General features: G+C 41.8%; 1 protein-coding gene across 2 annotated transcripts in view; it reads left to right on the forward strand.

The window, feature by feature from the left end:
• The first annotated feature begins 288 nt into the window (after positions 1–288).
• Positions 289–12428, forward strand: part of LOC147728638 (uncharacterized) — a 360759-nt gene continuing 348619 nt past the window's right edge. The window contains exon 1 of one of the 2 annotated variants that reach the window (XM_086962403.1): positions 289–1812. In XM_086962403.1, the coding sequence (XP_086818529.1) occupies positions 1387–1812 (426 nt within the window). In that variant the 5' untranslated portion in view covers positions 289–1386. The remainder of the gene's footprint in view (positions 1813–12428) is intronic. The other variant, XM_086962402.1, reaches the window with a different exon arrangement.

Genomic DNA, 12428 nt, shown 5'->3' on the forward strand with positions numbered 1-12428 from the left:
AGAGGGATTCTCGGAAAATCTGAATGCCCCCACCCCTCCCTTAATCGTATTGACCAAGCTACGCCGGCGCCCCTGGTCACACATGTGCCCGCAAAAATAAACAGAAGGACTGAACTTGCTGTATACTACCTCCTGCCTTTGAAAACATATTTTTAATTCCCGTAGGTCACCGTCTTCTCTACCTGGCAGCCTTATCATAAAACGTAACAAATTCCTGCCCCGCCCGCACTTGACTGCGGAGGGGAATCAGGAAACGAATCTGAAAGCACATGAGCTGAAACTGTCAGTGACGTCTCGCGGGGATTAACTAGCTCAGAGAAAAGTTTTGTTTTGGTGAGGCGGGTGCAGGCAGTAGGCCGGCACTTCCGCAAGGGGAGGTGTCTCACCGGCCGGTGCTCTCTGCTCTGTGTTTCAGCTGCTGATGACGAAGATTGTCGCGCTTTTTCTTCACGCAGGACATCAAGAAGGAGAGAGAAAACAACTGTTTTTGTTTAGCGCTCGTTGGTAGCGTCCATTCGAGAAGAGGGTGGTACAGAGTTCACGCGCACGCATTCCATCCCCCCACTCCCTGCAGTGATTTCACCCGGCTCGAACGCCACCGATCTCGTTTGGGCGCCCTCCCTGACCCGTGTGTTTATCTCTACATTAGTCTCTGCATCTTTACTCTTCTCTACGGGTTTGCAGCTGCTGACAAAGTCTTATTTTAACAGAATTGTAGCCCATCATCCTCTATAAAGAAAACCCCACATTCAACTCGGGTATGACTCCCGGCCTCCAACCTATCCCTGTCAGCAAAAAGTTCGTGGCATAGACCTTATTTGTTTGTCTGGGGGTTCGGTTATCCACCTTTGGCGACAGCGCTGTACCTAACACTGATAGCCAGCCTCATTGTTTACCAGTGCCCCTGCTAAGCGGATACGCATCTCTGTTAGTGTATTAAAACTCGTGCGGTGATGCATTGTACTTGGATTCCAGGAGTATAACTGCGCCGTGCATCCCTATCCCGCTTGAAATATACCTCGCTGGTGGCATAATCGTTGAATCAGTTTATCTTGGTGCATCTTCCTCTTTGTTCCTTTGTGTTAGCTGAGTCATGGTGCTGCTTACCGTACTGTCATAAATAAATCCCATCTGCCCCTTAGGCTTCCACATTTTAGTAGTATACCTCTGCTTCTTTTACTGGTAGCTGGTTTAATTTACTCTCACTGTGTAGTTATTCAGATCTCTTCTATGTTATCCTAGATCTCCAACTATCCTTTGCTGGTGTATTTTTAAGTGGTGTAGGCCTCTTTCTCCTCACTGTGATGGTGCAAGCCTTTTTAATTTTGTAGGCCTCAAGCCCCTACATTGTACTCCTCCTCTTCTTTTTATGCGTGCCAGCAGCCCATGATGGAGGCAAGTCTTACTTGTGCGGTGTGCCTTGGACTTTTTGAAGAGCCAGTGACACTGCCTTTGTGTTCTCACAATTTCTGTTGGCGTTGTGTTCAGGGGTGCACCTCCTCACCCCCATCGCTTCCACAGCAACTTTGCTGCCCACTCTGTCGCAAAGTAAGCTCTGTTCCAGGTGGTGCCACTCGCCTACCTGTCAATACCACTCTGGCAGAGGTGGTGAAGCTTCTGCGGTCTGCACCATGCAAGGAAAAAGAGGACTTGGTAGTGGGTGCTGGGCCTTGCTTACTGCATTCAGGGAGACAGCTGCTGCTGTATTGCCGCATGTGCCACAAGGGAGTATGTGGGCAATGTGTGTCTGAACACCACCAAGGGCCATTCCACAGCATCAATCTCATGGACATCACCTACCAGGAGGAAAAGGTAAGTTGTGACATATCCCATCCATGTAAAAGGTTGTTAAAACAACATCTAGATGGAGGCTGGGTTTGTGATCAGTTGTAGACGACATTGGAGATTGCTATTTCAAATCTGTTAAATTATTTTTACAATCATAAATACTAAGTTATGGTGTGTCTGAAAACCTAAATTGTGCTCAGTTGCCTTTGATAAGATGTCTGCACATGCTTTGTGGAAATTAGATCTCACAATATTGATCTAAGCAAGGTGAACAAGATTTTTAGTGCGCAAAACATTGTTAGACTAAGCAGGATAGCCAGAAATTTCCTGAGCAAAACATCCAAAATCCCAGCAGGGTTAGGGAAAGTTTATACTTGCGTTAAAAACTTCCCTTTCAGGTATGCGTACTCTGGCACCTTTCAAAAGATGATTATTCTTATAAACCTGCACTGCTTTGTCTCTACATTTGGTCAAGTTTCTTACATATAGAATGTTTGTATCCGTCTCTTCCAGATAAATTCCCCTATATAAATTAATTTATCTATATTTAATTTTCTTCTTTTGCTTGCTTAGTGTCCTATCTAATTTAGATCGATATTTTAAGAGGAGCAACCACCTCTTCCTCCTCTTTTCTGTCTCTTATGACATCGATTTTTAGTCCCAATTCCACTAAGACCCCAGGCTTGGATGGACTGTTGGAAGGCTAGGCAGTATGCACAATATGGTTAGGACTATGAGACAGTTATTGGTGAGCATCACTGACCTTATGTGGAGCTTTGACCTCCTGCTTGGTTTAACCAATAGCATATATGGGGCCAGATGTACAACCCTTTTTTGCAGCCACGAACGGGAGATCCTCCCGTTTGCGACAGCAAAAAAGGGTAACGGCATGCACAAATGCTATTTTGTTAAAATTAATGTTAATTTCGATTTTATATAGCGCCAAATCACCAACAGGTCTCTTAGCGCTTGCTTTGGGAACCCGTCCTGGCTTTCCCTGCAAGATAACCCCTACTGGGTATCCCCAAGGTGAAGACCAGGCATCCCATCGCGGTGGCGCCGTAATGGAGATTAAGCAAGCTATTGCCCAGAGTTGCAGAGTGTGAACCCATGATTCAAGTAGGCACCGAGGCGAGAATTATCGAGTCCGTGGACATTTTGAGCTCAAGACCCTGCCGCGTTGGGAATTGAACCCTGGGTCTGACCTCTGCATCAGGGTGTGCCTCCTCTAACCAGTGAGCCACACTTCTCCACATTTTGCGAGTCACTGACTCACAAATTAGCATTTGCGACTCCTGCTATTAGGAAGGGGCGTCCCTTCCTAATAGCAAGTCACCATGCCATGTACAATTGTTTTACAACTGCTTTTGTGGCCGCAAAACACTCTCAGTTTACCACCTACTTCAAGTAGGTGGTAAACCACTTGCAAACGGGAAGGGGGCCGGGGCCCCTTCCCCTTTGTGAGTATGTGAAAAAATATTTTTAAGAGCAGGCAGTGGTCCCAGGGACCACTGCCTGCCCTAAAAAAAATTAAACTGAAAAGTTTAATTTTTCCTTTTTTAAATGCAGCCCGTTTTTCCTTTAAGGAAAACGGGCTGCATAAAAAAAGGCTGCTTTATTTAAAAGCAGTCCCATCCCTGGGAGTGCTAGCTTTTCCTAATGGGGTCGCAAATTGCGATAGCCTCATTAATATTCATGAGGCATGCAATTTGCGACCCCATTCGGAATCACTAACTGTGTCTGAGACACTGTTATACATCCCAGTTTGCAAGTTGCAAATGCAACATAATTTGCGAGTTGCAAATTGGTGGGTCGTACATCTGGCCCTAAGTCCCTTGGGAATTCACACTTTTTGCTGGTAGACATGGCAGAGCCTATCACTTGCCCCAGTAATGTTAGGAGTGTGCGTTGTCTGTAGTGGGTTCTGTAAACACTTCAGAGTCTGATCATGGGGTGAAGAGGATAAGCTCTCTGTTCTTCCACTGACATCATCTCATTGCAAAATACCCAGGAGATCCTCCAGGTGTAGAGGCAGAAAGCTAGGGTTGTCTCTCTGACTTTGCTGAGGGCCATGATTGTAGGTACGTTAAATCGGCTAAATAAGGCAGAGGGCCACTTCTTATTCAGGTTGAGGCAGGAAGAGACATTGCCTCAGTTATCTGATACTGAGAAGAATTCACTTTGGATTCAAGGAACTTAAGTGGCTCCCAGTCGAAATGCGGATTAGCTTCAGAACAGCCTGCCTCACCCACAAAGCCCTTCACACCGGCAAAGCTGAGAACTTGGCGAAAAAACTCATAAAAGCTGGCCAGACCAGGAACCTGAGAAGCTCTAACTCCCTCCTACTCATCCCACCAAAAACAAAACAAAAAAAACTGCGGCCCGATCTTTCACTGGAAGCGCTCCCAAAATTTGGAACTCCATTCCCCCTCACATCAGAACCATTCCCTCCTTTGTAGAATTCAAAAGCAAACTCAAAACCCCTTTCCTCAACCGCTCCCTAGGGATTGGAAAGCTCGGGGCAACTAGCAGACTTCGAACTCGGCTCCAGCTCAATGACTCCAACGGCTTCTGAAGAAAAACTGTCCTTCACTACAATATGTTGCTCTCTATTTTTGCGTGCTTATGCTGATATGTCCTCTTCTATCTTATATCTGATATCTGATGATTATCTGCTATGTTCCCTTTGTAAAGCGCTCCAATACCCCTGGGTCTGGCCAGCGCTATAGAAAACTTCTTAAATAAAAAATAGAAAGTCAATTCAATTCAATGATCTTTATTTCGATTTTAAAAAACCATAAAAGATTTACATTTAATTATTACACATCACGATAATAACGTCATATCATAACATTTCAAAGAAGGGGCTTCGCCAGACCAGTGCACACTTATTGGGAGTCAAAGTCCCAATACAAGACCTTTCTTGAGCATTAAATAAATATACATAAAATCTCACAATTTGATACATTTGTTAATAATATAGCATTGAGGAGCATTTAATTCTGGACATCCATGACGTGAGCTTCATAATTTTTGACTCAAAGGGTTCAATCTATTGAAAATCTGTTAAAAATATTCGCCATTCAAAGCATATACCAATTATAATAGGGGAACACATTTCCTCTAGTATAATGCCAAACTAGTGTAAAGCTAGTTATGAATTCCATATATATATCATAAAGTACATACGTAGACAAACCTACTCTTTTTCCTATTAAATTTACACCAAACGGGTACCTGCTAACACTAAAAACCACTGTTTGTGTGGTATCTGTTCTCCATATTCTTTCTGCCTCGTGGCAGGATCTAATACCCAGAAGCCGGCAAATGGGTTTGATCCATTTCCTCCTATACTGTATTTTAGCTGGATCGAAGAATAATAAATGTAATTCATTTTCTTTTGCACCTGTGTGACATAAAACGCAACATCCTGCATCTACATCCCCATGCCTATGGACCCATTTTACTGTATTTGTATTTATCTGTAAAACACCATAACGAAATTTCAAATATAAAGATTTAGCTAACTGTGGATGTGTTTCATCCAAAAATGGTTCAAAATTCCAGTTCGGTTTCATTCGGAGGAACCGTGTTCATAATGTACCTAAGTTTGAACAATGGGACAATGTATCTTGAGTAAAAGGCCAAAAAGTTTGCTTCGACAACTTTTTTGAAGCCATGGACAATCCAAGAGGGTCCTCCCAAAAGTGCCTAAGTCCTAGTTTATAGAACCAATCATGGCCATGTTTCAATCATGGCAACCCAGTATTGTTTTTGAGTCTAAGGATTTCCTCTAGCCCTTCTCTATAATGCACATGTTCGTATGTAGACCACAGACTGACCCAAAACAATAATGGCCGTAAAATTGCCGGATCATCTGTGCGGCGTATATTTAGGTCCATTACAATTGGTGGTGTTCGCATAGGAAGACTTAATACATTTCTAAAAAACGTATTTTCGCCTACCATAAAAGTATTAGTAGTCGCGGGGCCCCACAGTTCTGCCCCGTATAAGGATGCCAATTGCGCCCTATAATTATATACCTCAAGGGCAGGAGATACTGCTTTGGACAAACTATTCTCATGTTTTCTTATTATTGGGAGAGAGTTTTGGAGTAAAATAGTTTTACTTTTCTCCAACTGTGGTCTCCAAGTCATTTTGGTGTCCAGAGTAATACCTAAATAGTTAAAATTATGCACATATTCTATCTTCTCATTATTGACAGATTTAAAAAAAAGATTTATATGGGTTAACTGTCATATATTTTGTTTTGGTAGAATTTATTTCCAGGCCCTTAGCTTCGTAGTATATCCCAAAGGTATTTATTATACTTTACTGACCTTTAGGTGTTTGGGATATTAAAATTGTGTCATCAGCAAAAAAAAGTGCCGGTACTGGCACCCTCCTAATTTGGGAGAATGATGTTCGCAGATTAAAAAATATTCCGGAATGTCATTAACATATAATGGAAATAGGGTTGGGGCCAGCACACATCCCTGTCTTACACCCTTATTTACCTGAATAGGATCAGTAAGTTCGCCCATTGGACCCCATCTAATCCTTGCAAAATTATCTTCATACAGTCTTATTATCTGCAAGAAGATTTCCCCTGGGACCCCCTGATTTTTTAAGGATTTCCAGAGGAGATTTCTGGGGATAAGATCAAAAGCTGCCTTGAGGTCCACAAAGGCAACATACAGATGACCCTTCCTGAATATTGTATATTTCCAACTTATGCAAAATAAATCTAAAAACCCGGTCAATTGTGCTAGTTTTAACTCACCTCTCCGTCGGTGTCTCCCGGCAGTCTTCCAAACTGTCTGGGGGGGCGCCAAACGGTGGAAAAACGCCATATTTAACTCTGATGCGTCCCGTGCTCGTGACGTCAGTCATGTGACTCACGGGCATGACGGGATTTGTAGTTCTATTATCCCGTTTTTGTAGTTTTTACAATATGTATGAGAACAAAAGGATTCCCTCAACTTTTGGTAGTAGACCTAGCTTATTTCGACTATCATCGGCAGCGGCAATTGTTATCCCTGCATTTATCGACCCTTATCACTATATTCCTATATAGCTCCAATCGCATTACTCCTAGGTATTCTGGGAAATCGTGATTTATAGACACCATGATTGTAGTTCTTTTGAATTAATTGTAGTTTTTTTTGTTTTTAATTCTCTGCAAAGACAGGCAACAGCAGATGTACAGGGTACTACTGGATTACTGTCCAGTAAAGGGATATTATTGGCCATGTCTTCTTTTTCGAAGATATTTTCAAATCCAACCACAGCTTCGAATTTGCGATTAAAATCACACCCCACAATTATCAAAGCCCTTTGATTAACTAATGACCTAAATATTCAATATAAACCAAACCAATTAATCGAAGGGTCCAAGGGCGAGTTTAGTGATCCACACTAGGTACATGCCCCAAACCATATAACTCATCACACAAAGAGTACCTAGAGGTCAAAACATATCTGTCACTTAACTGTGGATACAGACCCCAACACCATACAAATAACACAATGGGAACAAACAGTGCAAACTGAGTGTGATATTTATTGAGTTAAGACTCAAGGGCATAGGGAAAAATTCACATCAGAAGCCACTCTGTGCCGCCCTCTTGTACATCATTTGGGTATTCCTTGCCCAGGAGGCATAAAACAAAACAGCCGGCCAGATGTTACCATGACCGTTTGTAAATGTGAATAAAATGTGTCAATAGAGGGAGGTTGTCAGAAATTTTCAATGTTGATGTGGCTACTGACAAAGCAGTGTGAAAATAAGTGAAAGTAAGTGGAGAAAAACGTAAAATTGGATAGGCTGGGTAGATGTTAATGGTTTATTGTTGTCTCCCAGTCTCCCAAATTTAAAAACCAAGTGCAAACACAGATTTGACATAATATCTGTGATCAGTAGTGGTCGACATGTTTCAGCATATCAATGAAATAGTTTCATGCCTTCTTCAGGACCCGTTGTGAATTAACTACTGCTTTTGTAAGTGAAAAATAAAAAGATATCACCTGCAATGTTCAGGTTGTATGTTCAACCACATACTATTACCGCATCATGTTGGAGACACGACACCCACAGGAGCAACATGTAAAACAAACAACAAAGGACAACATTATGTCACATTCAAAGAAAGGTGTCCATATTGATGTATTACATCCTTTCATTTCCCAATGTGTCTAGATCACATAATTCGTGGGTTTGCATTAATTCAAAACCACTCACCCATTAGTTGTGGTTGTTGCGCTTCACCCCACCTGGCTGCAGCTCCGGTTTAGAGGAGCACCGCTCTAAATCAAAAAAGTTAAAAATAGAGATGACAATCGTGGCTTCTTATTTGTGTCAGTAAATTTGCGCCGGAAAACTGTGTTGTTAAATCCAGTTTCCATGCGCACTTTTATAAACCAACTCCGTGCTCTTAAATGCACAGATTATAGTTATAATGTCCTTGTGTTTATATTCTCAAAGGACAGTATTCTTCAAATTATTGGTCTCAAATGTAACTGTCCAGAACTCGATAGGATCTATCGTGACGTTTTGATGAGTGCCCCTATTACGAATGGAGCACATTTCAAATCGTATATTGTATCAGTAAAATCCAGCAATCACCCATTATTGCATGTTCATATGGCAGACGAAGTTTATAAGTTCTCAAGTGCCGCCAAGCCCCGCTATTGTAATTCTGGTCTCTACTTCACTTCTTGTTTTTTGAATTAGGTATGAAAGTATGCATGCTACGATGTTATCTCCTGCACGCAAACCTCACCTTGCTTATATCATAGTTATTACACTGAAGCTCGTGTGAGCCGTCACAAATGGTACGCCACCTCGGCATGTTAGTTTTCAAAACATTAAGGAATCTCTATCTTTCTCGGCGTCACTCACCTCTCCGTCGGTGTCTCCCGGCAGTCTTCCAAACTGTCTGGGGGGGCGCCAAACGGTGGAAAAACGCCATATTTAACTCTGATGCGTCCCGTGCTCGTGACGTCAGTCATGTGACTCACGGGCATGACGGGATTTGTAGTTCTATTATCCCGTTTTTGTAGTTTTTACAATATGTATGAGAACAAAAGGATTCCCTCAACTTTTGGTGGTAGACCTAGCTTATTTCGACTATTATCGGCAGCGGCAATTGTTATCCCTGCATTTATCGACCCTTATCACTATATTCCTATATAGCTCCAATCGCATTACTCCTAGGTATTCTGGGAAATCGTGATTTATAGACACCATGATTGTAGTTCTTTTGAATTAATTGTAGTTTTTTTTGTTTTTAATTCTCTGCAAAGACAGGCAATATCGATATCCTAAATTACACCCACGATTTTTAATATTTGGTTCTGGAACAAGGGTGTGCAATCAGTACCATTTCAGCAAAGTGTAATAGATGTGTATATTTAACATCAGTCCCTCCCAGCCCATGGTGAGTCGACTGTTTCACTAGCTTTAAAGCAAAACCATTGGGCTAGATGTAAAGCCAATTAAGGTTTGAATGACTGTACTTCAATTACATATACCCCGTTCAGATGGTATTAGAATGTTTGTATGTTTAGTGTAAAATTATCCTAGGATGGTACATTCAGATTGGATAGTCATATAGTATTAATATCCAAGGGTAATCAAGTCGTTCATAATGGTCAAGTCATTCAGAACATTCTTCAGAGGGACATCCACGGTATCGGCTCATTTAGCCCATCCTTATCGCTGTTGAGCTTGTAGACCCACTTTTGTTCAATTTTGAACAAAAAACGGCCCACATCTGGACATGAATCGGGTATTAAAGGCTGTTCAAGCACAGTCTAATAAAAGTCATTTGGACCATGTTCAACCTCCTAGAAAATGAGCAGTTAGACGGGTCGCCTGTTTGCGACAGCGTACCATGATCTTGTGTTCCTGTATTCTTGTCCATACCCTCCTCGTCGTCATGCCAACATACTGTTTCTGGCATGGGCAAGTTATCAGATAACAAAATGACAAATGACAGATGACAAAAAGGAAATCAATTTTCTCGATCTTATGGTTAAACACGAGGAAGGTATTATCTACACTACTCTATATACAAAAGAGACTGACCGGAATACATTCCTGCATTTCTCAAGCTTTCACCAATCTACGTGAAAACCTACCCCTAAGTCAATTCATGCGATTGCGCAGAAACTGCTCAAGGAAAATTGACTACTTTTCTAATGCTCAAGAGCTGATGCAAAAACTACTTGAGAGGGGCTACCCAAGAAAATTACTTAAGAGAACTATGAAAAGAACGTGGTATATCCCCAGAGATACCCTTTTGCCCCCCAAAGACAAGACCAATGAAGAAACCCCAATAGTATGTGTGACAACATTTTCAGGAGCCACCACTGAAATTAAGAAGATTGTCTCCAAAAACTGGAACACAGTAAAAGGTCTGAAACCTTTTGAAGCTCCGCCAATATTTGCATTGAGAAAGAATGAAAGCGTGAGAAACAAATTGGTTCGAGCAGATACATCTTTGCCTAGACAAGACACCTCTATCCAGCCATTCTTGAATCTTCCACCAATAAGAGGGCACAACAAATGTGGAAATTGTATATCGTATGAAAGTACATTGGAAGGAACTATATTCACATACGGTCAAAAACAAATTAAACATGAGGATTTTACGAACTGCAACACACACAATGTGATATATTGTGTGGTGTGCCCATGTGGCCTCACATATGTGGGTAAAACAAGTCAACCGGTCAAAACAAGAATATCTCAACATCGCTCGAGGATCAGATGCAGAAAAGAAAGTGCACCAATGGTACCTCATTGCATCGAAAAAACCATGGACCAGACGATATAAAATGGACAGTGGTCAAACATATTAAAGGTAAAAATGTGGCTAACAATCTATCGAAGCAGGAAGCAAAAACCATCATGTACTTGGACACAGTGGATAACGGACTGAATGAATTTGCCGAAATATCAAGCTTTATTTGTAGCACCATCATACACCAGCCAAATCGTAGATCAGCACATCTGGTAAATGAATGGCATTTTCACCAACTATAATATGGCCCCCCTGAAGACTCATCCCTGACCATATAAACCTGGTTATGCATAAGCCTAGACGCCCCGGGAACCTGATACATCAATGACATGACGTCTCTCCCCTCCCAGCGCAAAAGAACGGCCTCAGAGAACTTGTTGAAAACACAATATGTTCCCTGCACATCGCGTAAAGAATAGTCAGTCACCATGACACTACGTGTTTATACATTAGCCCGCCCGGGTACAACAATAGCCGCTCTAAACCCGGATACGCGGTGAGCATCATGTATCCCAGCAACGCGTTTTCACTACGATCCACCAATTGGAAAGAAGCTTCTACACGGTGAAGGAGCTCGACCAATAAAGACGCTGTTGTGTCGAAACTAGTCCTAAAAGAACCAATGACCGAGGCCTCTGTTCGAATCCAGAAACAGATGAGTCCGGCTGCGAGGAAACACTGCACAGCGAGTAGACGCCATCCCGAACGGACCGGAGAAATTAATGACATACGGCAGGACGAATAACAGAAGAGCGGCAGGTATGACATGCCAGTCAGAAAAGCGACTCAACGAGGCGCTTATCGAGGGTGGGCTCCCTTCGGGTATCAGCGCACAAACGGAAAACGCCAATGAATCACGGAGCGTTGTATAAGCCAAATCCATTTCAAACATTTCCCTAATTGTGTCATTTCTAAGCTAATATTCAAACATTCTTTCCTTTCACCAGCGTACCTCTGATTAATTCAAGCCTATACCCTACTTCGCCGGTGAACTCAGAAAAATGTCACGACGCTGGGCTCAGCAATCGATGCAACTTAAAGACACTAACAAGACAAGAGGAACCCTATTTTTTTCCACAAGGGTACGTGACCCTTACCTTCTCTTTTAACAGCACTTAAAATGAGTTTAAAAATTGTACACAAAACTCCTGACCCCAAACTAAAACATGCCCCTTACACTCCCACAGGTGTAGCATGATGTCCTACCACAACAGCATTGAGCCCTGATGAAGACCTTTCCTAATTCATTTCCTGTCATCCTATAGAAGGTCGAAACGCGTAGGCTTACCATCACTAAGGCCAGGAGAAGTGTATGCCTTATGATCTGATAAATCAACAGGACATTTAGTGAGAGACGTATCTCACACCACGGCCAAAAAACTTTTATTATAAAAAAACTCTCCGACCTTACACAGGATCACATTGATTGTTTCTTTGTGGAAAAGTATTTATACCCCAAAGATAGTTAATCTATTGATCTTAAGTAGGACTTTTTCCCTCTTCCTACAGCCAACTCGGAAGAGTATCAAATTTGAAAGATTTTGTGTGTTTAGGAGCAAAAACACCAGTACAATAGGTCTCTTTAATGTTTTGTATATATGTTGAGCATTGTCAAACGTTGTGTAGAGTAATGTCAAAATGTCCATGCAATGAATTTATTGTTCTTATTTGTTGATATATGTTGAATGTTTTTCTATCAAAGGAGATGATTACAAACAATGTGCTAATACCCAATTGTGTACCATCGAATAGTTTCGAAGAAAACACAAAAGTATAAATTGCTGACAATGTCAATAAATTATGACATTGGACAAAATTAAGTGTTTAATTTAT

This window comes from Lissotriton vulgaris, chromosome 3_1, assembly GCF_964263255.1.
Source record: "Lissotriton vulgaris chromosome 3_1, aLisVul1.2, whole genome shotgun sequence".
NCBI classification, from domain to species: domain Eukaryota; kingdom Metazoa; phylum Chordata; class Amphibia; order Caudata; family Salamandridae; genus Lissotriton; species Lissotriton vulgaris.